This window comes from Puma concolor, chromosome A3, assembly GCF_028749965.1.
Source record: "Puma concolor isolate L17-30 chromosome A3, mPumCon1.1.hap2, whole genome shotgun sequence".
NCBI lineage: Eukaryota > Metazoa > Chordata > Mammalia > Carnivora > Felidae > Puma > Puma concolor.
In genome coordinates this window covers 11,794,973-11,822,721 of record NC_141669.1, presented here as the reverse complement: position 1 = coordinate 11,822,721, position 27,749 = coordinate 11,794,973, and the positions used below count along the sequence as shown (strand labels likewise).

The window sequence follows — 27,749 nt, the reverse complement described above, 5'->3', positions numbered from 1 at the left end:
ATCTTTTTTTGGTTCCATACAAATTTTAGGATTGTTTGTTCTAGCTCTGTGAAGAATGTTGGTGTTATTTTGATAGGGATTGCATTGAATATGTAGATTGCTTTGGGTAGTATCGACATTTTAACAACATTTGTTCTTCCAATCCATGAGCATGGGGTATTTTTCCATTTTTTTTGTGTCGTCTTCAATTTCTTTCATAAGCTTTCTATAGTTTTCAGCGTATAGATTTTTTGCCTCTTTGGTTAGGTTTATTCCTAGGTATTTAATGGTTTTTGGTGCAATTGTAAATGGGATTGATTCCTTGATTTCTCTTTCGGCCGCTTCGTTATCGGTGTGTAGAAATGCAACCAATATCTGTACATTGATTTTATGTCCTGCAACTTAGCTGATCTCATGGATTAGTTCGAACAGTTTTTTGGTGGAGTCTTTTGAGTTTTCCCCGTGGATTATCATGTCATCTGTGAAGAGTAAAAGTTTGATTTCTGCCTTGCTGATTTGGATGCTTTTTGTTTCTTGGTGTTGTCTGATTGGTGAGGCTAAGACTTCCACAGTATGTTGAATAACATTGTTGAGAGTGGACATCCCTGTCATGTTAGCGGTGGGTCTTTCATATATGGCTTTTATGATCTTGAGGTATGATCCTTCTATCTCTATTTTCTTGAGGGTTTTTATCAAGAAAGGATGCCATGTTTTTGTCAAATGCTTTCTCTGCATCTATTGAGAGGATCATGTGGTTCTTGTCCTTTCTTTTATTGATGTGATGTGTCACATTGTTTTGTGGATATTGAACCAGCCCTGCCAGGTATAAATCCCACTTGATTGTGGTGAATAATTCTTTCAATATGTTGTTGAATCTGGTTGGCTAGTATGTTGTTGAGAATTTTTGCATCCGTGTTCATTGGGGAAGTTGGTCTATAGATCTCGTTTTTAGTAGGGTCTTGGGTTTTGCAATCAAGGTAATGCTGTAATGCTGGCCTTGTAGAACGAGTTTGGACGTTTTCCTTCCATTTCTATTTTTTGGAATATCTTCAAAAGAATAGGTGTTAACTCTTCTTTAAATGTTTGGTAGAATTCCCCTGAAAAGCCATCCAGCCCTGGATTCTTGTTTCTTGGGAGATTTTTGATTATTCATTCAGTTGCTTTACTGGTTATCCGTCTGTTCAAATTTTCTGTTTCTTCCTGTTTCAGTTTTGGTAGTTTACATGTTTCTAGGAATTTGTCCATTTCTTCCAGATTGCCCAACTTATTGGCATATAATTGCTCATAATATTCTCTTATTGGAAGGAAAGCCTTCTTGGAAGAGGGAAGGTTTTCTCTAGATCTTGAAAGTTGAGTGTGATTTTGATATTGGGAAGTTGGAAGAGGAAAGAGTCATCTGAATATTTAACATGAAGTTGTGTTACCTACCCAGTCTTTACCTGAGTCTTTATCTGTGTTATACTGTTTAGTCACGGGGTACAAAAGATGTTGCCAGTTAATTTGTTAGTTGAAATGAGTTAATGCAGAGGATTTCCAGTAAAACAATCAGGAATCTCTTTTTATGTTTTTATGCAGCTTGCTCTTGTTCATAAAGATTTCTTTTTTCTTCTCTGAAATTTTTAAAAAGCAGTTTCTGTTGGTCATTCTATTGGTCATTCCCACCATATTTTTGTTGTTGTAATGGAAATATTATCTAAACTGTAGCCTGGATGATGAAATAATTATGGAAAAAATTGGGGCATTGCATTCATTTGTTTGGTTCTCAAGAGAAAAATAAAAGTGTTTCTTTTCCCTTTCACATTGAAAAGTTGATTAGTTACCTAATCAGAATTCAATTCCCATATGTACAGTTTATTTCTGAACTGCTGTGAACAAAGAACAATACATTGGGTTGTATTTAGGCTTGGAATAAGTATCTGGTCTTCTGTGGTGACTATCAGTACAGAAGAATATAGAGTCCTCTACAAATGTTGGATATGTTGGCACTTTCTGGATCCAAGGATGACTTGGCGTTTGGATCAGAAAGGAAAGGCTCGTCACCTCAACTGTCTGGGAATAGGGTCTGGAGCTGGCAGTGGGGCGATTGGTTTGCATGTCTCCTGGCACTGTGGGCACGTTAGATCTTGACTCCATTAGTTTTTGTCTTTCTGATTATTTAAAACCACAAATGGATTTAGGACAATTTCCTTGATTAAGAAGGTAGAAGTGAATCTTATTTCAGAGGAATTTGTATGGGCTTTGGAAAGTGTGTTGATACTTGTTGTGTATTTGGTACTCTGAGAAGTACTAAAGAAATAAAGGTGTACTCATTTGTTCATTTCCTGTTTGGAGCATGGGACTCTTTTTTTTTTTTTTTTTAATTTACAAACCAGTTTTACGTTTCACATGTAATTCTCACAGCATGTTTATGGGATAAGCAGAGAAGGGAGTTCTATTCCTGCCTTCAGGCAGGAAACTTGAAAGACATTAGTTGAAATATATGCTGAAATAGGGAATTATTTTAAAAATAATTTTAATTGCATTATCATTTTACATATGTATATGTAACATTGTCCAATGTTTTTAATATGGCTTAATACAGTTAAAGTTTCTGACTTATTTGAAATTAAGATCTTTTTGAGGGGGTACTTTTTTTTTTTAAACTAATACATTCTCCTAAAAATCTGTTACTAAATTCAGCATTAGCTAGTGGTAATGATACTCTTTTCATGGAGATGAGATTTTTCTTTCATTATTCATTTTCCTCCAAAGTTTAAGTCTCCTGACCAATAATTCAGTACATGTGATCCTTAAGTAGATTATAACATCTTCTGAATGGTTGAATTACCTTAGGGAAATAGTCCCTATAATTCTTCTTGATCACACAATGTCTTTTCCAGTCAAGATTTCATTAATATGTAAATACTTGTCTGTAACAGCAGTGAATCTCTTTATCACACTATATTTAATTAACATATAAATAACCCTGTGAGACACTTTCCCAATTTCTGATATAGGCAAGCCTGTTTAAATATTGTATTTGTAATAAGAAAAATTCTATTAAGAATCAAATTCATATTTCATACACAAAGTATATGCATTATTTTAAGAAATGTTTTGACCTCCATGTGTACTCCATTTTTAATCCTAAAGTTTAGCTACTATTTGTAATGACTGTAGGAGAAAAACTCCATGACATATGTAAATGTTGGGATCACGTGACATGGCACTGCCGCGCATCAGTTTCTTCAGGTGTGGAATGGGGACGTTGTGGAGGTATTGTGATGGTTAAGTCATCGAAGAGAGCCGTCGTCTGTCACCGTTGCTGGCATGTCGCTGGCGTTCAGCATACAGCAGTGGTTGTAGTAGCAGAGGATAAAGGAGTAGCAGTGACAGCAGCCGTACCGGTGTTTTGGTACATGTCGGTAAGAATGTTAGTTACGGATATCTTTCAGCTTCTAGTGCACTGATGAATAAACAGAATGTGTATAACAGGGAGTATTCCTCCCTGATGACACTGATGCTGGGATTGCTCCTCTGGGACAGGACCCCTTATCCTGGTATCAGGTACCCGAGTTTCCAAATGATCACTCCAGAAGTTGCTTAGCGAACCTTATTTCCAATGCGGTTAAAGGTTTTAATTTCATTTTTGATTGAATGATACATACAGGAAAACGAACAAATCGTAAGTGCACAATTTGCTGGATATTTGGATGAGACCGAGAAAGACGTTATCAGCATCTCTTACCCCCTCTCCTGTTACCATCTTGCAGTCCTCTCATCCGAGAGGACCGCTTGTCCTGACTCCTGACGTCACAGCCTAGTTTCATCTGTGAAAGAAACGGAGTGGCTTGTGAGCACTGTTTTCCCCTCTCAACAGAGATCAGATTTCTTCTTCTTCTTCTTTTTTTTTCTTTTTATATCTTGTTGGAAAAAACAGACCGCTTCATGAGTTTGGGCGTCATTCTTGTGAAGCGGCCATGCTGATCTTCTCTGTATCGTCCCGATTGCAGTATATGTGTCACGAAGCGAGCACCAGAGATGAGATTTCTGATGTCCTTCAGATTGAATATACCTTTCTAATGCTGGATGTACATTGATATTTTGGTTCTTTTATATTTAAAGTGTGTTTCTTATGGACAGAATATACAGTTGACCCTTGAACAATGTGGGTGTTAGGGGCACTGACACCCCGTATGGTAAAAAAAAAAATCCACATTAAAATTTTGATTCCCTCCAAACTTAACTACTCATAGTCTACTGTTGAGCGGAGCACTTACCAATAACAAAAACAATCAATTAACACACGTTGTATGTTGTCTATATTATATACTGTATTCTTACAATAGGGTAAGCTATGGAGAGAAAATGTTATTTTAAAAATCCTCAGAAAGATAAAATAGTTATAGGACGAGATTGTATTTATCAGCAAAGATCTATAGAAGTGTGCCCACGTAGTTTGAACCGGCGTTGTTCAAGGGTCGACTGTAATTGAATCTTGCTGTTTTATCTAATCGGGGAATCTCTGCCTTTTGATGGTCATGCTTTGGCTGTTTATATATAATGCATAGTTCAGTGTGGTTCAGTTTAAAGCTAACACTTTGGTATCGGTTTACCAATTGTTCCATTTTTTCTTTGCTTGCCTTTTTCTCTTTTCCTGCCCGTTTTAAGTTTATTTATTTGTTTATTTTGTGATAGAGACAACCAGTGTGGAAGGGGCAGGAGGGGGGTGGACAGAGGACCAGCAGCCAGCTCTGTGCTGACAGCAGGGACTCCGATGTGGGGCCCGAACTCCCGAACCGTGAAATCATGACCCGAGCTGAAGTCTGACGCTTAACTGACTGAGCCATCCAGGCACCCCTCCTGCTTTCTTTTGAACTGGTTCCTTTTAGAATTCCATTTAATCTCCCTTATTGGGTCATTAGCTATACTTTCTTTTTTGGTGGTTGCTGTAGCATTTACACTTCTGTAGTTATGATAGTCTACTGTCAAATAGTATAATAGAACTTCAAGTATAAGATGAGAACCTTACCACAGTATTTTTCCATTTTCTCCCTGCTGGCTTTTGAATGACTGTTGTCATATATTTGACTCTTATATATGTTATGAACTATACCTTTTTATCATTTTTGCTTTAATGAGTAAAAATGGGGGCTCCTGGGTGGTTCAGTCAGTTAAGCGTTTGACTCTTGGTTTTGGCTCAGGTCACGATCTCATGATTCTTGGGTTGGAGCCCCACGTTGGGCTCTGTGCTGCCAATGTGGCGCGTGCTTGGGATTCTCTGTCACTCTCTCTCTCTGCTCCTCCCCCTCCTCTTTCTCTCTTTCTCTGTCTCTCAAAATAAATGCATAAATTAAAAAAAAAACAAAACAAAACTAAGGGGTGCCTGGGTGGCTCAGTTGGTTAAGTGTCTGACTTCAGTTCTGGTCACGATACTGAGGTTCATGAGTTCGAGCCCCACGTCAGGTTCTGTGCTGACAGCTCAGAGCCTGGAGCTTGCTTGGGATTCTGTGTCTCCTTCTGTCTCTGCCCCTGCCCTGCTAGCATGCTTGCTCACTCACTCTCTCTCAAAGATAAACATTAAAAAATAAAATAAGAATAAAATATAAAAAATTAAAAATGTGTTTTATATTTGCACATGTATTTACTGTTCTGCTCTTCATTGCTTTTAGTAGATCCAGATTTCTATCTGGTATCAATTTTGTTCGGTCTGAAAGACTCTGGCATCTCTTGCAGGGCTAATCTGCCGGTGATGCATTCTCGGCTTTTGTATGCCCAAGGAAGTCTTTCTTTTGCCTTTGTTTTGGAAAATGCTTTTGCTGGGTGTGGGATTTGAGGCTGTCACTTTTCTCCTGTTAGTCTTTCAAGGGTTTCCCTGCACTGTCATCTCCCGTTGTCCTCCATGAGGTCGGTTGTCATTCTTAACTGTGCATTTTTACAGCATGGGTCTTATTTTCTTTGGATGCTTTTAAGATTTTCTTTATAACTCGTTTTGAGCTGTTTGATTATGATGCTCCTTGACGTGGTTTTCATTGTGTTTATTCTCATTGCTGCTGATTGAGTTTTCTTGGATCTACACCCAATTTAGGAGTTACGTGCTTAGTACTTCTTCAGATACCATTTCTCACTCCACCTCCCCTCCTTAAAACACACCCTCTTTTCTGGGCCACCGCTTCCACGTGTGCTGGCCACTTGATCTTGTCTTACAATTCATTTTTTTTTTTTTCGGTGTTTTTCTGCATTTCATTTTGAATAGTTTCTATTACTATGTCTTTGTAAATAGGTTGCTTCTGCAGTGTCTGCTATCAATGCTATCAGTGCGTTTTTCATCTCTGCTGCTGAATTTTCATTCCTTGGAGTATGATTTGGATTTTTAAAAAATTCTCTATGTCTACCGCATGGTATATTGGTGTTTTAAATAAATTGGTAATTGTCCTGGTTACAGGCCATAATTTCCTGCTTTTTTACATATCTGGTATTTTTGATTGGATGCTGGACATGTGGGTTTGTTCATCTCACTAGTTGAGTTCCTATCCTGGTTGTTACGGAACATACTTTGTCCTTTCCCATAAAGCACTTTTATTTAATCACACTGTGTGTGTGTGCTCTAAAGTTAGCTTCTCTGTGAAGTTGATCCAAAAGGATTTCTTAATTTACAGTGGGTGAAATTAATCTGTAATGGGTTTCCTTAATCTGAAAATTATAGAAAACGACCTAGCAATACAGGTATAGGGCTATTTATTTGATATTTTTTGTTAGTGAATAACTTGGAGCTGTTTTTGTGGAGCCTGTTTTTATTCCAGGGTCAACTCCCTCGCCTCTTCCTGTACTTCTTGTTTCCGATTGGGTGAATGAGTGCTTATTAAGTAGTAGGAATCTATGTTAAAAAATATAAGACCGGGGCTGCTGGGTGGCTCAGTCAGTTAAGCCCACCAACTCTTGATTTTGGCTCAGGTAACGGTCTTGGCAGTTTGTGGGTTCAAGCCCCGCATTGGGCTCCGTGCTGACAACACGTGGAGCATGCTTGGGATTTTCTCCCTCTCCTCTCTCTCTACACCTCCCTCACTCTCACTTGCTCACTTGCTCTCTCAAAATAAATAAATAAGGGGCGCCTGGATGGCTCAGTCGGTTGAGCGTCCGACTTCGGCTCAGGTCATGATCTCACGGTCCGTGGGTTCAAGCCCCGCATCGGGCTCTGTGCTGACAGCTCGGAGCCTGGAGCCTGTTTCAGATTCTGTGTGTCTCCCTCTTTCTCTGACCCTCCCCTGTTCATGCTCTCTCTCTGTCTCAAAAATAAATAAATGTTAAAAAAATTAAAAAATAAAATAAATAAAACTTAAAAAAGAAATGCCATTTCCTCCAAATTCTCCAACACGTTGCTTTCTTTCTCTTCCTACAATCTCTAGTTTAACTTTGAACTTATCAGCAGTAGAGATGTATTAGAATTACTTGCACTACAGATACCTGGACCATTGTCTTCTAACCACAGCCTGCGCAATTGATATGAGAGCCTGTCCCTCTTCATTTCTGGGGTTTTCATTTCTTTAGTTGTGACTGTAAGTCAGTCTGCAGTGTAATTTGGCCTAGACCCAAAGAACTCATGATGGAAAGGCTGTGGATAGACATGTACAGCAACATCTTAAGGCAAACCACCTTTGTGCTTCTTTGTCTAAAGCTTAGGACATTTCACATCTCTGTGCTTATGCGTACCCATACACATAGGCCCAGAGTCACCTGCAATTTACAGTATTACAATGTTCCTGAGGGGACGATATACAGTAGGAAGTTGTACAGTCCGTTGCAGAAATCTTAAATCAGAAACATTTGAAAGAACACTAAAGTACATTGTCTAAATCTTTAGCCACAGAGCAAGCATAATGATCTTAAGCTGTAAATACCCCTGTAGTTCAGTGGTTGTTTTTGTTTACTTATTCAAATTCGTCCATTGGTCCTTCAGTTTGTCTGTCTATCCATCCACTAAGTATTTAGTGAGCTTTCAATGAATGCCAAGTATTGTACTAAGAATATAAAAATGACTAACACTTTGAAAGAACTTATAGTTTAGTGAAGGAGCAAGACACAAGTAAATAATTGTGCATATCTTACTTATGATGAGGTTATATCTCGATAAACCCGTTGCTGGAAATACTAAGTCAAAAATACATTTAATACACCTAACCTACTGAACATCATAGCTCAGATTATCCTTCCTTAAGCATGTTCATAACACTTAATGCTAGCCTACAATTGAGCAGAATCATCTAACACAGGACTGTCTTATAATAAAGTGGTGAGCCTCCTCATGTAATTTATTGACTACCGTACTGAAAGTGAAAAACAAAATGGTTACATGATTACAGAAGGGTTGTAAGTAAATTGGTGGTTTATCCTCCGTGATCGCTTGGTGGACTGGGAGCTGTGGCTCCCTGCCGCCATCCAGGATGGTGAGAGAGGACCATTACCGCATGACCCTAGCCCAGGAAAAGACCCGACTTCAAAATCCAAAGTACAGCTTCTATCAAGGGCATATCCCTTTCACACCATCGTAAAGTAAAATAATTATAAATTGAACCATTCTAAGTGGAACCATCTATCTGTAATTCTGTGCAATGACAGCAGTGACGGGAATACATACAAAGCTTAGTCTTACGGAAGAAAGTCAGGGAGGCTTGATCTGGGAACATCACGGAAGGTTTCAGTTTTTTTTCTCTTCTAATGATCACTGCATTGATTGGCCCAATTAAAGACAACATTGTAAATATGCATTCCATGGATCAAGACTACTTTTCTATCCATTCAGATCGGGCTAAAGTGCTGAATTTATAATTTTTATGAGTCTTTTTAAGTATCAATCTACATTTTTTTCTTCCTGTTGCCGCTGTATACAACTTGGCTTCCGAAGTGTAAATTTTTTTTTTTTTTGAAGAGTTTTTCAAGAGTTAGAGTAACACAATGCTTCCCTTGTGAAGCATTGCTGAGTAATTACTTGATTGAATCACTTTGCTGAGATTTTTCTGTAAGTTAGGTACTGAGGGTGTAAAGTGCCCCCTACCCTGAAACCCATGTGTACAGATAATCTCAGTAGCAGTGAGGTATATGCTGTAAAGGAATCAGTCCTAGCTATGTCGTCTTAATTGACTTTTATAGATTTCATTTATTGGTCAGATTAATTTTTTTCCTTTTTTAAGCTGAAATATAGTTGACACACGCTGTGGGTCAGATTAGTTTCAATGTCAAATTAGTTTCACAACATAGTGATTTGACACATTTATTCATTATGCTGTGCCCACTGCAGTGTGCTTATCGTCTGTCCCCATACAGCACTGTTACAATACCATGGACTATATTCCCTGTGCTGTGCCTTTATTCCCGTGACCGATTCATTCCACAACTGGAAGTCTGGATCTCCTACTCCCCTTCACCCATTTTGCCCATCCCCCACCCACCTCCCCTCTGGTAGCCATCAATTCTATGTATTTATGGGTCTGTTTCTACTTTTCCTTTGTGTATTCATTTGTTTTTCAGATTCCACATATAATAGTGAAATCATATGGCATATATCTTTCTCCGTCTCACTTCACTGAGCACAAAACCCTCTCGGCCCATCCGTGCTGTCACAAATGTCAAGATCTCAACCTTTTTTAATGGCTGAGTAATATTCGTGTGTGTGTGTGTGTGTGTGTGTGTGTGTGTACAGTCTTCTTTATCCGTTTATCTATTGATGGACCCTTGGGTTGCTTCTGTATCTTAGCTATTGTAAATAATGCTGCAGTAAACATAAGGGTGCACATATCCTTTCAAATTAGTGTTTTCATTTTCTTTGTGTAAATATGCAGTAATGGAATTACCGGATCATATAGTTTTGAGGAACCTCCGTAGTGTTATCCACATTGACTACGCCTGATTTGCATTCCCACCAACAGTGCATGAAGAAGGGTCTTTTTTCTCCCCATCCTTGCCAACACTTGTTATTGCTTGTCTTTTTGAGTCTAGCCGTTCTGACACATGTAAGGTGATATCTCATTGTGGTTTTGATTTGCATATCCCTGATGATTAGTGATACTGAGCAATTTTTCATGTGGTTCAGACTAAGTTTTGTATCTTGACTAAATCTCACCTTTCCAATTCTTCAGGGTTTTTGTTGTTGTTGTTGTTGTTATTTGTTTTTGAGAGCTCCGATTTTAGAATTAAGATAACATCACTGGATCCGTTCCTACTGATAAATCATTTATGCATTCACTCAGTAAGTCAGTGAAGATTTTTGAGTCCATGTAGTTTACTTTCCTGCAAATTTATAATTGTAATATCTAGCTTATGGGGTGTTTGAGGAGGAAATGAAATAATGCGTTTATAAATTATTATTCATGTAATACTATGCCTGTATAACTAGGAGTTGTGATGGATGCAAAGGAGTACTTACAAGAATGGAATATTTACATTAAATTTTTTTAAATTTATTTTTGAGAGCGTGAGTGAGTGGGGGAGGGGCAGAGAGAGAGAGGGAGACAAAGAGGACCTGAAGCCGGCTCTGCACTGACAGCAGATAGCCCAATGTGGGGCACGAACTCGGAAACTGTGAGACCACGACCTGAGCTGAAGTTGGACACTTAACTGACTGAGCCACCCGGGGTTCCCCTGGAATATTTACTTTTAATGGGGAAACAAAATATATACTAGGAACTTAAGAACATAATAGAGAAGTACTCCAGGAAAATCAGAGAAGAAGGTACTACCTGTATATTATCATAAGGTTAAATAGGAGTAAATGCCAGATGAATTGTCTAGTTATTAATAGTGAGAATTTAGGCTGGGGCGCCTGGGTGGCGCAGTCGGTTAAGCGTCCGACTTCAGCCAGGTCACGATCTCACGGTCCGTGAGTTCGAGCCCCGCGTCGGGCTCTGGGCTGATGGCTCAGAGCCTGGAGCCTGTTTCCGATTCTGTGTCTCCCTCTCTCTCTGCCCCTCCCCTGTTCATGCTCTGTCTCTCTCTGTCCCAAAAATAAATAAACGTTGAAAAAAAAAAAAATAGTGAGAATTTAGGAAGAAAGCAGTCTGGCCTGGGATGGTCCGAGAACATCCGTGAGAGGCGGGGATTTGAGCTGGAACAGGTGGGAGTCAGATGGGTAGGATATTCTAGTGCATGAGAACGCAGGCTCTGGAACCAGGCTGTTGGGTTCAAATCCAGCTGCAACTGTTAGTTGTGTGACTTTGCACCTTAGTAAACATCTCTGTGCCACTGTTTTCTCTCCTGTAAAAGGGCAAAGATAATGTCTGTCTCTCGAGACTGTTGACTTCATGTATTCATGAATATGTATAATTGCTTACAACTTTATATTTGTGCTCATACATAGTAATCACTATGTCTGAAATGTCCATTCAATGTAGGTCTAGAGGTAGGACTATGCACGATCTTGAAGGGTGACAGTGGGGAAAGTACACTTCCTGTGGCTTGGGATCTGCACAGGCATTATTTTGCCATTTTATTTGGTTATATGAATAAAAGGAAGATAAAAAAATTCTTTTCCTCTCTAATCCTTTCGTTCAAAGTCTCTTAGCACCAAAACCTTACACAGGTCAGAGCTTGTAATATACGGTGATACAATTCATAAACATTTTGGTACATTTCTTTAGTTTTGTAGTTGACAAATTCAGATGTCATATACTTCTATCTTTGTCCTGGAAGGTTTTTCTGGTTTAATTAATAGACCAAAGGAGATTTGTCAGGGTCTTGTTATCTTCAAGTAATGTGAATGGAGAGTGTTGCTTTTATTCTCTCTACTGGTTTTATGTCAGTCTAAGTAACAGAACAGGGAGTGAAATTGGATTTCTCTTGTGTTACTTCCCTGATGGTAGTTGGCACGTGTAGTTTTGGGTCTCCCCAGGATGAGGATCGTCCTCATCAATCCTTAGTTGGCTCTTAGACCTCAGATCTTTCAGTATCATCACATGTGATATAGCTTCTCCCCTTACTGCATGAAATCCTGGCAGTGCTGAAACTATAGTTGAGTTTATGCTACAAATGAAGGTTATAACTTACCAGTTTTAGGTTGAGCACTTATTTCTGATAGGTGCAATATTATAAATATAAATATGAAAATAATAAAAATAAAAAAATAGAAACATTTATAAATATTGGTTGTATGTAGCACCAAATGCTGAATGTAAAAATTACTACATAAATGTTTTGTTTGGGGGATTTTTTTTTTAATGTTGTCTGTTTTAGCTTATTCTTAGTGAAATATATGCCATTGAAGTTGGGTTTGAGAATGCCTTTTTTTCTCCTAGTAACTTTCCTTATAGCAAACGTAAGTGTTCGTTGTTCGGGGACCTTGAGTGCCTGTTCCTCAAAATCAGGGCCCTCTGTCCAAGGGACAGGTGACGGAGGTGGTGGTGTAGGGGATAGTTTTCCTATCACTGACCTCTCTCTTCTGTCGCCCCTTGTTTTATTGACAGCAAACATCTTTGTGAAGAGTAGCCTTTTTTTTTTTTTTTAACGTTTATTTATTTTTGAGACAGAGAGAGACAGAGCATGAACGGGGGAGGGTCAGAGAGAGAGAGACACAGAATCTGAAACAGGCTCCAGGCTCTGAGCTGTCAGCACAGAGCCCGACGCGGGGCTCAAACTCACGGACCGCGAAATCATGACCTGAGCCGAAGCCGGCCGCTTAACCGACCGAGCCACCCAGGTGCCCCAAGAGTAGCCTTTCTTAACCTTTCTGACAGTTTCTTCCTTTGGAGTTTGTGGCTTTCCCTTAAGTGTCAGTGATTTTGCAGACCAGTTCTCAGAAATAATCAAGCCACCCTTTGCCTGTGGTAAAAAATTTATCTTCAATCTTTGCGTTAAGCATTTGGGAGAGAGATGATGCCTTGTGGATGTTGTTGCTTATTTCTGCCTCATCGATCAGCTCATCACTTCTTATCACTGCGCATTGCGTTGGCTAGGTGCCATCTATTGAGGCCGGTGTCCGCAGACTTTATTGCACTTGTTAGGTATTTGTCAGTATAATCATTGATGTTATTTATGTGGTGTTACTACTCATCATCAGGTAGATCTTGAAACGTCACCCAGTTCCATAGATCTTGTACTTCACTGCCCATGAAAACCTTGCTGGTGTTGGGAATAATGATGCTTTTTATAATGGTTGGGCACTTTTTATATACCAGGTACTACTCTAAAGTCTCTAGATGTACTAATTTGATTCTTCCCAAATCCAAATGAGTCTAATACTATTATTCTATTTCACTCATGGGGAAATTGAGGCACAGGCAGGTTGAATAACTTGATCAAGACCTCACAGCTGTGCAGGGTGGCGTTCTGTCACAGAGGTTAGACTTTGGAGAGCATTCTCCTAATTATAATGGATTAGAGTTCAAGAATGTTTGTCTAGTTTTGTCTTCATTTGGGGCAGATAATATTACAGTATTTAACAAATAGATTACACAGGTGGGTCCCAGGGATATAGCTGGTGGGGACAGGGGGAGAGTCCAAGTCCTGGAGTGGTGGTGTTTTCACTGTGGTCTCTCTCACACATTGCTAACATCCGAGAATACTGGGAAGTTTCAAGATAGCTCTTTAATCTGCTGGATCTTCTAAGTCATTTATTAATGAAACTGAATCCTGTTGTTCCAGAAGAGAACTCTGAATGATGCCTTTAGATAGCATTTTTGCAACTTGGCATTCTGAATGATAACTAGCTTTTTGATTGGTTTCCCATTGAGTTTCAGACCAGTTTGATTTGTTCAGTGATGGTAACCACAGAGTAGTTATATATGTGGGCTCAAATTATTATTTTTTGTCCTTTATTTACCAGAACATTTTCTTCTGTGCTAAATAATAGAAATAAATTTAACTCCACATATTAAAACCATTGCATAAAAGGTAGCAATTAGTAGTAACATGCAGTCTATTTATCCTTTTGTTTCCAAGTCATGGAATACAAACAAAAGAACTTTTTGTAAGTTTATTCTTCATAAAATTTCTTTGAAATAAAACATTTATATTTAGTGTGGGAAATCACTGGTGAGAGAATAGTCGGACATAATAGAACTTGGAATACTCATTCCTTTCCTGCTGACAAATAAATGTTACCTTCGGATGAAACCAGCATGTTTATTGTTTGGAATAAAACAATGAGCCGAGTCCTCATATAAAGAATCTTAAAATTAAGCAGCCATTACTTTGTAAAGAGGTCGTTTAAGTTTACCACGGTCTTCCTTTTTTTAGTGGGGGATGATACATGTTAGGTTTTAAGATGTCTTAGGCCAAGTGGAAACAACAAAAGACCAAGATGAAATCAAGTGTATGTACACGTTCTGTGTTAATGGGACTTGAGATTCAAAGTGTAACTTTTGCAAGTCACTCAACTTCCTACAACTGTTTTCTGGGTTTTCTTGAACCACAGTGTCACCGACCTCATTTACAGGTTGATTCACGTGATTCCTATCTTCAGTGTGAACAGAATTAATGAAATGCTATCGCTCCACTTACCTTATGAAAGAATAAGTAGCTAAAACTTGGGCATGTTAACAAAAGTAATGGTATAAGCAGTTATTTTCAAGTGTGAAGAATGGTGAGATTTAGAGAAATAGATATTCTGAAGTTTTCTCCCCGCCCTAGAACACGACATGTCCAGCCAGCTGCCCAGATGAGATGTGAGCCGTCACTGGCGTGGCTCGCTGTGTCATCAGGGTCGTGGGCTCTACAGGAAAGCATTCGTGTTCTCCCTCGCAGCTCTGCAGACTCCATACGCACATAAACACACACAAACACACACCCTTCCGTGGCATATCTATGTTTATGACTAGATTGTGCCCCTTCATTGCTTTATTCCAATTTTGAATTTCTGTGATACTCAAGAGAGCACTTTCATGAAAGAATTGACTATAGATGAGATATAGTCCTCACTTAAGAAATCTTTGTGCTGTTATTGAATAATTCATTTGACATATTATTTTAGAGCCTGCTAAATGCCAGGCACTATTTTAGTTATTGAGGCAGTGGACAAAATAAACAAAAGTTCTGCCCTCAAGAAATTTATATTCTGGTTGAGGAGGAGATCTTGTCTCTGAAATGCTGTTATTCGAAGCAGGATAAAGAACTTAGAGTATTTTTATAGCAAGCATGTTAAACTCCTAATATTTGTTTTAAAATAACTTGGTTTGTTGAAACATTCTGTAAGGAAATGAGAGAGTAGAAGGAAGGTTTTTGTGTTTTGTTTTTACATAAGTGTTGGTGATCAGACCTAAGGTCTAGCCGTATTTGGTAGAAGCTAGCTTTATCATATTAGTAATCTACTTGTATTGAGTTTGGTTTTATTTTGTAGTTTAAGTATGCATGCAACTGGTCCTTACTGGGTTGTCTAAAGTTAAATTTCGGGAAGGCTCAAATGACCCCTACCTGCCACCTACAGATCTTGCCTGGTGACTCATAGGTGTGGACCAAGGCAGTGGTGACAAGAGAATGGATTTGTGGCTGGGGGCTACACTGGAGCCCCTGGGCCCTTTCTACAGGTAGTCTAGTGTGCGAGCTGGAAGTCCGTCCACATTTGGGGTTCTGATTGTCATTTACTAGTTTTATGAGGACGGACAAGTTAAGCCAGGCCTCAGTTTTCCCACTGTGACATGAGGAAGATCATATCACCAACTACAGTAGATTGGCGGGACTAAATGAGGGTTGTGTGTTAAATGCATTTCATCCTGTCTAGTCCATAGTAAGAGCTCGATAAATGTTGCCGATCATCGGGGGTATGCTAACAGTAGGACGAGTAGTGCTGTTACCGTGTCGGTGGTGATCAGCACATTTAGAAACCTTCGGTTGTGCTCTGCCTTGAAAATGCAGCAAAAACGCTTTAGTAACTCAGGACTCTTCAGGACGACTTTTTGGAGTGCACCTCAGAGCTGGAACTTGCCTTTAATACGTGTTTTGATAAAAATAGGTATGTTTTCATACCCATTTCTGTTCAGTGAAGCTTCACAAAGTTTTATAGCTTTCTAGTCTTTACCAAATGAATTATTATTTTGCTGAGGGGGCCCACGCCACTATTAATCATTTTAGTAATAACCCTTGTATCTAATATGCACTTTGTATAGAAAGTACAAATCTCAACTTGTGATACATTTTTCTAAAATTCTTTGAGAAAGCATTTTGTGTAGCTATGGAACCGTGTCTGCTTTAATTAGAAAAGGCGGTAATCGTTTGTTCGTTTTTCTTCCCCCTTGTTCCTCAGTTCACTGCTACAATTTATTCTTCTGTTGGAAGAGTGAACATCGTCATCATTGTTGTATCCCCATGTTCTCTTCTGCTTCCCATTTCAGTAGCCTGTGGTAAAGTATTAGCTATCGACATGGAAGGAAATAAAATCGTTTTTTATTGGGTGACAAATAGTGTGATTGTGGCATCCATGCTAAATAATCATCTGTGTGATGCAGAAATTTAACATTTCTACGATCACAAAAATGTATCTGGTACACAGTATGCAAGATCTGTACACGCTAGCTACGAAGCGGGTAAAATACTGTGCTTAAAAAATATAGTAAAATACATTTCTTTTTGTCTGTATCTAGAGGGGAGTTTTGACTTTGGATAATTTGCACCAGTAATAACTTGATGGGAATGCTGTTGATTGATGCACAACACTGCCCGTTCTCAGACCTTTTGGCTTCCCTCTTCTACTTGAAACCATCCCACGGGCTTGTCCAGAGGACTAGTCCCTCCATCTACGTAGTATTCAAATGTTTACAAAGTATTTCTTGTGCAAGGCATGCCACATTACCTAGTAAGAGAGGAAAGTACAAAATACAACCTGGTATCAGGAAGTGCAGTCCTTTCTCTGGGGCTATGATACGTTTTAGAAAATTGCTACCATGAATACTCAGAAGTAGAGAAAATGTTTTGTTGAACTATAAAGCAGAGCAATTGAAATTTGTTCTTACAATTTTTGTCTTGGGGAAAGAGCTTGGGTGGCTCAGTTGGTTAAGCATCCGACTCTTGGTTTCGGCTCAGGTCATGATCTCACACAGTTTGTGGGATTGAGCTGCAGGTCAGGCTCTGCCCTGACCACGTGGAGCCTGCTTGGGATTCTCATTCTCTCCCTCCCTCCCTCTCTCTCTCTCTCTCTCTTCTCTCTCTCTTTTTTCTCTTGCTCTGTCCCAACCATGCTCTTGTGTGTGTGTTCTCTTTCTCCCAAGGTAAATAAACATTTAAAAAAAATTGTCTTAATTCCAGATGTTTCAGTTGTCGTGGGCTTATGGACTATTAGGGCCCAAAGGAACCTTCGAGCTCGCGTTTGGAGCGCTTCGCTTTCGAAAGGCCTGTGCCGAGGACCGCACGGCTCGCCGAGACGCTGCCAGCCTTCTGTTTCCCGGGCTTCCCGATGCGCCTGTTGCTCTGCTCTGTTCCCGTACCCTACTGTCTTTACCTCGCTTTTCTGTCTAAATTTATTCCTAATTCCATCCAATCAGGCCTTATTTTTGCCTTTTTTAGTTCTCCTGCTATCATCTTTTGCTGATACACTTTCTTTCCACTTCTATCAAGAAATAAATGACATACATTCCTGTAGAAGTTGAGGGTCCACAGCACGATGGTTCGATTTACATACATTGTGAAGTGATTATCGCTCTAGGCTCAGCTAACGTCCATCACCTCCTATAGGTAAAGTAGAAAGGAAAGACGAGAAAGAAAAAAATGTTTCTCCTTGTGACGAGCACTCGGGATTTACTGACTTAACAGTTTCCCCATATATTCTGCAGCAGGGTGAACTCTCTCGTCATGTTGTACCCTCCATCCCTAGTGCTGTTTTCCTGGAAATCTGCATCTTTTAGCATTTAGTGTTATTTTTAACCTGCAAAATTATTTCTTCCCTCAATATTTACCTCCCTCCAGGTCTGTACTGTCAAATACGGTAGCCACCATTTAAATTTAAATTAAATTTTATGTAGCTATTTAAATTTTAATTAGCACTAATTAAAATTAAATAAAGTTCTCTTAGCCATATTTCAAGTGCTTAATACGTGTGCATGTAGCTACTGGTTACTATGTTGGATAGCATAGTTACAGAACATTTCTACGATCACAAGAAGTTAGACTAAGCCTTTCGAGGGCATGGGAACATTTATGTTTACATTAAGAACGTACAACACAGGCTCTTGATGAAAGCTTTGACATGGGTGAGTGAGCATATACCTGCGTGGTCCTTCAGTTCCTTGCCAATTTTTTTGTTTTGAATTATCCTTTTCTTCTTGAACCATTTTCCGATGCAAGAGAGATCGACCATTTGGTATTTTCCACTTACGTATTGTATGTAGCCTGTATCGTGTTTGACTTACTATGTCATAAATGGGAGTGGGGGGTTTAAGGTTGTGGAGAAACTTTTTGCATCATGCTCCTTGGGTAGCCAGTCACTGAGGTAATGTGTATTTCAAATACTTTCTTTTTTTTCATTTAAGTTATAACGGAGACTCCTTGGTGCTCATTCCCTGGCGTGAACACAAACACCGGGAGAAAGATTGGTGTGAGGAGCCGGAGCGCAGGTAAAGGGTGAGCTGGTGTGAGGGACCTTCATTCCTCTGGGACGGGCACGCAGAGGGCCTGTGGACATGGCATGTGGTCAGCGATCACGTACTTGACGGTGGTCCCTGATGTAGGGAGTTCAGGTGCGGTTGTTTTAAACACTTGGCTTGATTTTACTCCATTATGTTACAGGTTTTTTTTTTTAATTTTTTTTTAGTGTTTTTATTTAGTTTTGAGAGAGAGAGACAGAGTATGAGAGGGGGAGGGGCAGAGAGTGAGGGAGATGCAGAATCTAAAACAGGCTCTAGGCTCCGAGCTGTCAGCGCAGAGCCCGACGCGGGGCTCCAACCCACGGACCACGAGATCATGACCTGAGCCCAAGTCGGACACCCAACCAGCTGAGCCACCCAGGCAGCCCTATGTTACAGGTTTTTTTAATGGAAGAATATTAAATTCTACAAAGTAAATATTCTAAACAAATGATCCTTATATATACAGCTCTTTTCATTTTAAAGTATTCCTTTAATTTTGTTCTTGATTCAATTTGCATTTTTATTTTTGTGAGACTTAACCTTAGAAAGCCTGAGAATGTGGAGGCATCAACTACTGGTGAAGGGGTGGTAGAGGAGGTTTGGGGCTGAAAGCAGTTAAATTCCCTTAGTCCTCACTTCTCAAGGTCAGGAAAATGTTCTGTCACCATCTAGCCTTCTGTATTTCCCCTGCATGAAATCAGATGTTTATTTTTTGGATTCATGAATTAAGGCAGAGAACCTCCAGGATGATCCAGAAATCCTCCAGCTGCCTGGGCATTAGGCACAGTGCAGGGTGGGGGTGGAGTGCTGGGGTTGAAATTCTGAGCGTTCAGTGAAAATCTATGTCTGAATGTTGGAGCCTAGGGGTACCCGCCCCCTCCGAGCTCCTAGAGTGCAGGCATATTCCCCAAGTAGAAGTTGGGAGAGTTCTTTTCTAGAGAAATGGAATCGTGTCTGAGAAGAGGCCTCCAGGTATTGAGATATTAGTCCCAGAAGATCAGTGCATTACCTGGTCACAGCGAAGCCAGCAAAAGAACGAGTCCTGTCAGCACACTGAGCTTCCCGGACGTTTGAGGGTTGGCGTCAGTGGGCAGGACAGACAGGAAAGGCAAAGCCAACAGAAGGTGGAACTGGAAGTCAGAGACCACACAAAAAGAAAACTTCAAAAATTATAATTAATGTTGCCCATGAGATAAGATACTGTAGTTGTGAAATAACAAAAGGATTTTATAAAACAGGGACAGAGAACTAAGAGCACTTTGGGAAATAAAAAAATAAGATAGTTGGTGTCTATCAATTAGGAAAGTTGAAAGATAAAAGCAAAGAATTTTCCCAGAAAGTAGAATAAAACTATTATAGAGCTAGATAATAAGCAAGCAAAGATAAAAAACAAGCTTAATATTTAAATTACAGGCATTCTAGAAAGAGATGACATATCATAGAAGGGAAGAAATAAGAAATATTTCAAGTCTAGTATTTATAATTGAAGGCTATGAGTTTTCACACTGAAATGCCCACTAAAGCATACAATCATGACCTTCCCAAATATCAGGGACACAGTCTACCAGAGAGAAAAACATATTCCATAAAAGGAAGTTTGAATTAGAATGACCTCAGACATCTCCAGAACAGCACTAGGAGCTAGAAGAAAAACTTTTGCTGGAACATACTTTTTGATCGGGAATCCTGATGCAGCTAAAATCATCATTCAAGTATGACGTTAATCATGTAAGGTCTTGTAAAATTTACCATCCATGTACATCTCATTCCAGGAAGCCATAGGAGATGTGTTTTATTAAAATGAAGGAGTCAACTGAAAAAAAGAAAGCCATTAGATTCAGAACTGGGCTCTAACATAGGCCATGGCAGTGAGAAGGCCTGGGATGACAGCTGTGTTCTTGTCGGGTGAGAGAGCAGCCAGCACAGACTGCGAAGGGGGTAGATGGCTTCAAGAGCCAGGTGTCTTGGAAAAATTTTAAAAACGGAACTGGTGTATTGTCTGATGTATTTGACTATTTGGGGAAAGCTTTTAAATTTTGCTATTAGTACATCTTTTGGAGGATTTGGAAAAAATAGCAACGAATGCATATGATAGTGAATGAGACACGTAGGACAGCTGGCGTTTATTAACTCCAGAAAATGAAAAGTTGTTCAAAAAGAACAATAGTTATGATAATGTACCACGCGGCTCAGGAGAAGGTAACATTCACATAATCAGACTGTAGATGATTAGTGGTTTAATCCCAACTGTGATATAGCCACAGTGGGAGGAAAGAGTGTAAGGGGAGTGGAAGGTTGTGGTTTAAGACCGCTGAACAGCAGGTAGAGTAGAGAAGTCAGGGAACAGTCCCACACACATACTGTTTGTTTGGATGTGTAGAGGAAAATCCAGGAACGTGGCTGAAAGACATGGAGGGGGACAGAGATGTCAACTGTGTATGGAATCGCTGGCTTTTTGATAGGAGTCTTTTCATGCTTTTGGATTTTTGAAGCTATGTATATGTACGGTCTGTCTGATAAATGATAAAAACCCGTAGTGTCGATCATTGCAGATGACATTCGAAAGCTCTCTAATGTTCGTGCTAATGTTGGCCGTTTCTCTTTGTTTTGTTGTATTTTGGATATCTGAGATAATGGAGTAGGTAACTCTTAGGTACCTTTTATTACCCCCCAAAAGTTTTAGTGTAATAGCAGTTGAATATTCTGCTGTGTTTTTGCTGTTTGCTTTTTAAAAGCTGTTTTTGATTTTCATTTTTAAAAATCAGAGTTGTATATATTTGCAAGTAGATTAAAATTTTTCTACAAAGCTGTGGTTAAAAAAAAAAGCATCAAGAAGATGTAGCCTATGTACGTACACACGCACACACACACACATATACACACACACACTGAAATACTACTTGGTGATGGAAAAGAATGAAATCTTGCCATTTGTGACAATGTGGATGGAACTGGAGGGTATTATGCTAAGCGAAATAAGCCAGAGAAAGACAGATATCAAATGATTTCACTCATAAGTGGAATTTGAGAAACTTAACAGATGATCACAGGGGAGGGGAAGGAAAAATAAGATAAAAGCAGAGTGGGAGGTGAGCCATAAGAGACTCTTAAAGACAGAGAACAAACTGAGGGTTGCTGGAGGGGGTTTGGTGGGCAGGTGGGCTAAATGGGTGATGGGCATTAAGGAGGACACTTGTTGGGATGAGCACTCGGTATCATAGGTAAGTGATGAATCACTGGGTTCTACTCCTGAAGCCAAGACCACACTGTATGTTAACTAACTTGACAATTAAAAAAAAACAAAAAAACAAAACAGCAAAACCCAAACCCTCAGTCTTTTGTTTCCTTCTCCCATTTCTTGCTCTCCAGAAGCAATTACTTCTAACTCTTGTAGATGATAGTTTTTGTGTTCCGTACCTCTGAATAACCATTGTGTAGCTACTTGTTGATTTTTAAGTTCTGGCCATTACGTGTGGGTTTCTAGAAGGGAAGGGAGTGGCTGAGCATGTACCCTGCAGCTCTTGAGAGTGTGTGGGACATCCTCCACCCCACACCCCTTAACGATCCTGTGCTGCCATTTCAGGGGCATTGCAGGGAAAAGTGGACCTTAAATGCATGGTATTCATCCACCATATTGGACTAGAAGTCATCACTTAACAATTGTAATGAGAGGTGGAAGAGGTAAGGAAACCGAAGACGGCGGGAGGTCAGTGCCGTTGACAGGGTGGTAGGCAGAGGTGCAGAGAGACCGTTGACAGTGACCTCTCTCATTTCCGGATGGGCTTTTGAGAGAATAGCACTGGCGGAGCATCGCACCCTTCATCCCACGCTTCTAGGTCCCCGCGGCCTGCGCCTTTGCTTGATTCTAGGTAGATGAAAGGCACGAGGGCATTTCCTCTCAGACTGACCACAGCGAGCCGAAACGTAAGCCAGGCTTGCTGTGCCAGAATTCCTAAAACTAGAAATGAAAAGTCAGAAGTTTCACAGAGGAAAAGATGCTTTTGAAGATGGTACAGATGTTCAGTATTCCAGGACATACCGTGTTGCTTATCCATTTAATTGGCATCTGTCCTCTGTTAGATGCGAGAATACCAAAGAAAAGCAGATGCGGTCCCTGTAACTCGTGAGGCTTATAACCTGGCGGGGAAAATGGTCTTGTTGTAGATGACTAACGGGATGAGGGCTAGGAAAGACAAGGGCTGGGGTGCCGGGGGCCTGTAGCAGGGAGATCTCAACTTGGTGGAGGACAAGGAAGGTTGTCCCGGGCAAAATCTTGTGAAATCTGAGATTTGAACAGTGAGGACGAGTTTGGCAAAAGAGAGGGAGCGTGTTCTAAGCGGAGGGAAGAGCGTGTTGGAAGGAGGCTCAAGGCGGTGCCCTCTTTAAGGACTCAAAACAAGGACATGGATTGCTGAAGCACCCAGGGTAAGAGTGAGATTGGCACCAAGAGGAGGCTAGAGTATTTTGTGGTGGATCACAGGCTTTCAAAGTAGGCATGGATGATGTAGCCACGTTTCTGTTTTTAAAGAGGTAACTCTGTTACCTGAGGACATCATGAGTTCAGTTTGGATCTTGTTGCATTTGAAGTGCCTGTGAACCATTGAGGAGCAAAAAGCAGGAGGATTTCAGAGCTTCTGAGCGGAGGGTGGGTTCGGGGTAAAACATGGTCATTGTTGTAATAATGTGTGTGGTAGTTGATATTGTAGAGTCAGAGGTGAGACCAAGGGAGAGTCCAGAGTGAGGAGAGAGGAGAGAGCCAGACTGGGAATTTGGAGGAGCCAGGATGCAGGGGTCAGCTGGAGGGGCTATCCAAGCAGAGGTGACCCAGAAGGAGCCACCAGGAAGACGAGGGACGGCAGGCGGCACCACATACTGGAGTGAGGGAAGGGGAGCCTGTTTCTGAAAGAACGTGGTGAGATTCCATCAAACGGTGCTGAGAGGGAAATACTAAGGACTGAAGAAAATACCAGGGGACCTCCGAGTTGCTCATGGGTATTTTTCCCTGCTGACATGTGTGGCTTTAATGATTTTGTGGTATGTATGTGACTTTCTCGTGGTAGTGATGGGAAAAACCACCGGCCAGAAAGTGAATGTCAGTTGTGAGACCAGCTGGGCAGAGGGCTGCTGGCTATAAGCACAGTACGCTGTCTGAGGCATGTGGCCAAATACCCAGATATTTTATGGGCTTTGTGTCTGCTCCTACATTACAGCTACTAACAATTTCAACAACAATAATACCTGTAAGTAAAAAATTAAGCACCCGCTCCGTCATACGATGTCGTATGTCTACTTTACGTTATTTTGAACACTCTGGCATAGTATTTACCCATTTTATCTGAATAAAATGAATCTAAGAGAAGTGTTAGCTCTGTAATTTGTGCAGTTTCATGCCTTTCAGCAATGGCATGCGCTTCAGTTCTGACCCCAAAGCCCCTTGCCTTGATGGTCCACTTGGCCGGGATCATCCTCCCAAAAACTCCTCATAATTTGTGATCCCTCGGGTGTCATCCATGCACACATTCCTCTTGGTCTCCTCCTCCTCCTCCTCCTCCTCCTCCTCTCCTCCTCCTCCCCCCCCTCCCCCCTCCCCCCACCCTTCTTTTTAATCTACGGCAACTGGCCTGAAGTCGTTCCTCTCTTTGCAAATGTCCGTAGCGTACTACATTGCTGATGCCTGCTGACAGTATATTATCAGTGTAAATAAGGCGTATTTCCTTTGGTTTTTATGAACAGAGAAAACCAGGATTCTGAATTTATATTTGAGTCAGAATCGCCTGGAGGTGTTTCACCTGAACGAGGCCTGGCCGGCCATCACAGGTAATTTTGATTTGGTACGCCTGTGGCCGGCACCCAGCCATAAGTGTTTCGTAAAATGTGCCTCCCAGGCTGATTTTGATTTTGTTAATACTCACTGGATTGATTTGTGGCATAGCGGTTTTGGTGTATCGTCCATTCTGATTTTTACATTGGGAAGTCTAATAGGGAAATAGATTAGGCATCCCCCACATGTCCCATTTATCGTGTAAGTGTGCACATAGATACGGGAAAAGATAACACGCGGACACCCTCCCCTTTGTACACACGCACATACACCATACCCCCATCTCTGTGACCGCTCCTTTCCCATCCCTGTTCCTGTCTCTCTCTCTCTGACTTGCACAAAATTCTAACTTTTCCCAGCATTCCAGTGACTAATTGTTCCTTTTGTGCCTCGCAGAATGGTGGTCGAGCCGCGTCTGCAAGATGAAAGTGAATTCTTGTATGCCGCACAGCCTGAGTTGCTGAGGTACAGGACGCCGCCGCTCACGGTAGAGAAGGTTGTGGACTGGTATCAGACAAGAGCAGAGGAAATAGAGCATTATGCTCGACAGGTGAGGGGCGGACGACAGCCGCGACTCCGCGATGCCGGCAGAGCCGCGTCAGGCCCTCAGGATTCAGGGCACGTCGTGGCAGCTGACAGTGGTGCCAGGGAGCCTGTATTTGGTTTGCAGAGATGAGATGAATCTCTCTTACTACTTTTGTTCTTTTATCCTTTGCCTCAGAAGCTCTTGTGGCCTTTCTGGGGATTCTTAAAGAGCAAATACACGTAAGAAAAGTTGTTCACAACCTTACTCTGAAATCAAATGTAAGCTGCGAAGTATGGTGCCCACTGTCCCAGATTTTCCAAAGATTTTTAATAGGCTTAATACCATGCTAGTTGAAAAGACCGTATCACCCCGGAAATGCCTGATTAGCTCCTTGTCACGTTGCAGTAAGGCAGCTGATTTTTATTTTGCTTTTTAGGAATTTGGGTTTGAGGCTCTGTCTCTAATGTTTTCCTTAAGTTGAAGCCTAATTTCCCTCCGTTCCCCTGTGCCTTTTTGGAGCCACATAAGAACTGCATCAGATGGGCTGTGGAAGAGAGAGAGCAGATTGTACGGAAGCTTAGGAGATCTGAATACTCATCTTAACTCTTTGCTAACACGCCTTGTAACTCTGAACCTGCCACTTACCTTTTCTGCCTGTTTATTTTCTGCCTGTTCATGGGGTTATTTTTTTTTTTTTTTTTAGTGTTTGTTTATTTTTGGGAGAGAGACAGAGTGTGAGCGGGGGAAGGGCAGAGAGAGGGAGACACAGAATCCGAAGCAGGCTCCAGGCTCTGGACACAGAGACCGACACAGGGCTTGAACTCATGAACCGCGAGATCATGACTTGAGCCGAAGTCGGACACTTAACCGATGGAGCCACCCAGGTGCCCCTCATGGGGTTGCTTCTTATACCAAGGTCAACGAAACAAAGAAAATACACAGGAGAGAACATTACCAATTCTGCTAATTGAGGGCCTTGCAAATATCAGCAATAGTTGTCTTCGGCTTAGAGGACAGAAGTTGGCAATTCAGACTGAAGAATGGCAGAAGGCACTTTGAAACCTCATTCAGGGTCCGGCCGATGCATGACTTTTGCTTTTTACTTGCGGCCTTGGCTTTGGACCACCCATCCTACCATCAGTTTTCCACTTCGCGGGAAGGCCGATTCTAAAAGGTCTGATGAGCAGCAGCACTGTGGGAAGGAACTTCCATCCCTTTGTTTAAATTTCTACTTAGTGATTGCACAGCTCTGTGTCTCCATTTGATAGTCTTCTTGAATTTCTGCTTCCATCTCATTCCTATTTTTAGTAGTCATGGAATTGAAGGTGAATTATTTATTGGAGCTGATGGCACTATTATAGACCAAACTTTTTTTTTTGGGGGGGGTGCGGGCCAAGAATATTTATGATGGACTTTCCAGGTTTTTGAAGATGGCTAAGGACCATAGTATGTTTGAAAATGTCTAGAATCGTAAGGTGCTGGAAGAGAACCTCTGGAGGTGCTCCTGTTGTGCTCTTTGGACCTCGGGTGACAGTGATGTGTCAGGTTTATCGATTGTAACAAGCGAACCGTGTCGGTGGGGGATGTAGATGGTGTGGGAGGCTGTGGGTAAGTGGGGGTAGGGGCTGTGTGGGAAGTTGCTGTACTTTCTGCTCGGTTTTGCTGTCAGCCTAACACTGCTCTAAAAGGTAAAGTCTATAAAAAATAAACAGAAAGGAGACTGCAGAGCTCTTTGAAATTAAAAATATTTTTAATGTCTATTTTTGAGAGAGTGAGAGAGCGAGGGACAGAGAAAATTCCAAGCAGCCTCCATGCCATCAGTGTAAACTCCGACGTGAGGCTTGAACCCACAAACCAGGAGATCATAACCTGACCTGAAGCCGGATGCTCAACTGACTGAGCCACCCAGGCACCCCTGAAATATAAATTTTTTGACAGTCTAGCAAGAATTTGTAGACATCTTAAATTCATCATTTGAGGAATTGGGAATAATTATAAAGGAAGCAAAGTGATTTTGGGGGTGCTTTATTTATCTGCTTCGTATTCCTTCATCCCTTTCCTTTATTTAAAAACCCTTCTATCAGAAGTCTTGCTCTTTTGCTCCATTTTGTTTACTAACGTTTCATGTGGCTTATGCTACGAAGTGTATCTAACATAGTTTCATCTTTTTCATTTTTAGAGACTTAATTGATGCAGGACTTCTTTTTCCTTAGTGCCTACAAATGCCTTTAGCAGAACTTGTTTGTTGGATTAGAGAATGTGTATAATGTGAAATGTATCTGGTGAGGGCTTGGGGTACACGGCCAAATTGAAGTTGTATTAGAGCCCACTTTCATTTAAGGTGTCAAGTAATTTGGTTCCAAAGCTTTTGTACTTCAGTAAGTATCTGGGAGAGCCACAACTTCAAGGCCGATATTAGAAAAACAAATCTGGTCACAAAATTGGTGAGTGTATTACAAATGGCTAATGTGCTGTGTATGTCTTCAAACTATTAGTTGCACAGAGTTGTGTTTCATGCATCAGGTTTTCTTCATGCTCTCTGAAAATTCACATGTGATAGTTTTTTTTTTTTAATTGATATACAGGTAAATCTGTCGTTTCAGACATGACCTGTGTTTTTATTACTAGAAATTAGGTAAAAAACGCATTTATCTGTTGAGGTGTTTCCACATCATTCCTGTTTTGCCTCATGCCTTACCTACAGATGGTTTTTCCCCCTTGTGTTTATTGGCACCATATGCATTTCTTCTTTGTTCACTGCATCTGTACCAGTCAGTGCCTGGGTCTTATTAGAAGGGCTTGGAGGGTGGTCCTTTAATACTGCTGTTCCTGCCTCGCCTTGATGCGCTGTCCCTCCCCCTTCTCTGCTTCTGCTTTCCCGGATCTACCACCTCGGCCTCATTCC

General features: G+C 40.8%; 1 protein-coding gene and 1 non-coding gene across 6 annotated transcripts in view; one reads left to right on the top strand and one right to left on the bottom strand.

The window, feature by feature from the left end:
- The window catches only part of NBAS (NBAS subunit of NRZ tethering complex), a 367,149-nt gene that overhangs the window by 135,406 nt on the left and 203,994 nt on the right, over window positions 1-27,749 (top strand). For all 5 annotated transcript variants that reach the window (XM_086700060.1, XM_086700059.1, XM_086700058.1 and 2 more), the window contains 2 exons: window positions 18,402-18,485; window positions 24,715-24,868. In XM_086700060.1, coding sequence (XP_086556186.1) covers window positions 18,402-18,485; window positions 24,715-24,868 — 238 coding nt within the window. The remainder of the gene's footprint in view (window positions 1-18,401; window positions 18,486-24,714; window positions 24,869-27,749) is intronic.
- LOC112864420 (U6 spliceosomal RNA) lies at window positions 3,889-3,994 on the bottom strand. The gene has a single exon (XR_003223966.1). It is a non-coding gene; the product is annotated as a U6 spliceosomal RNA (small nuclear RNA).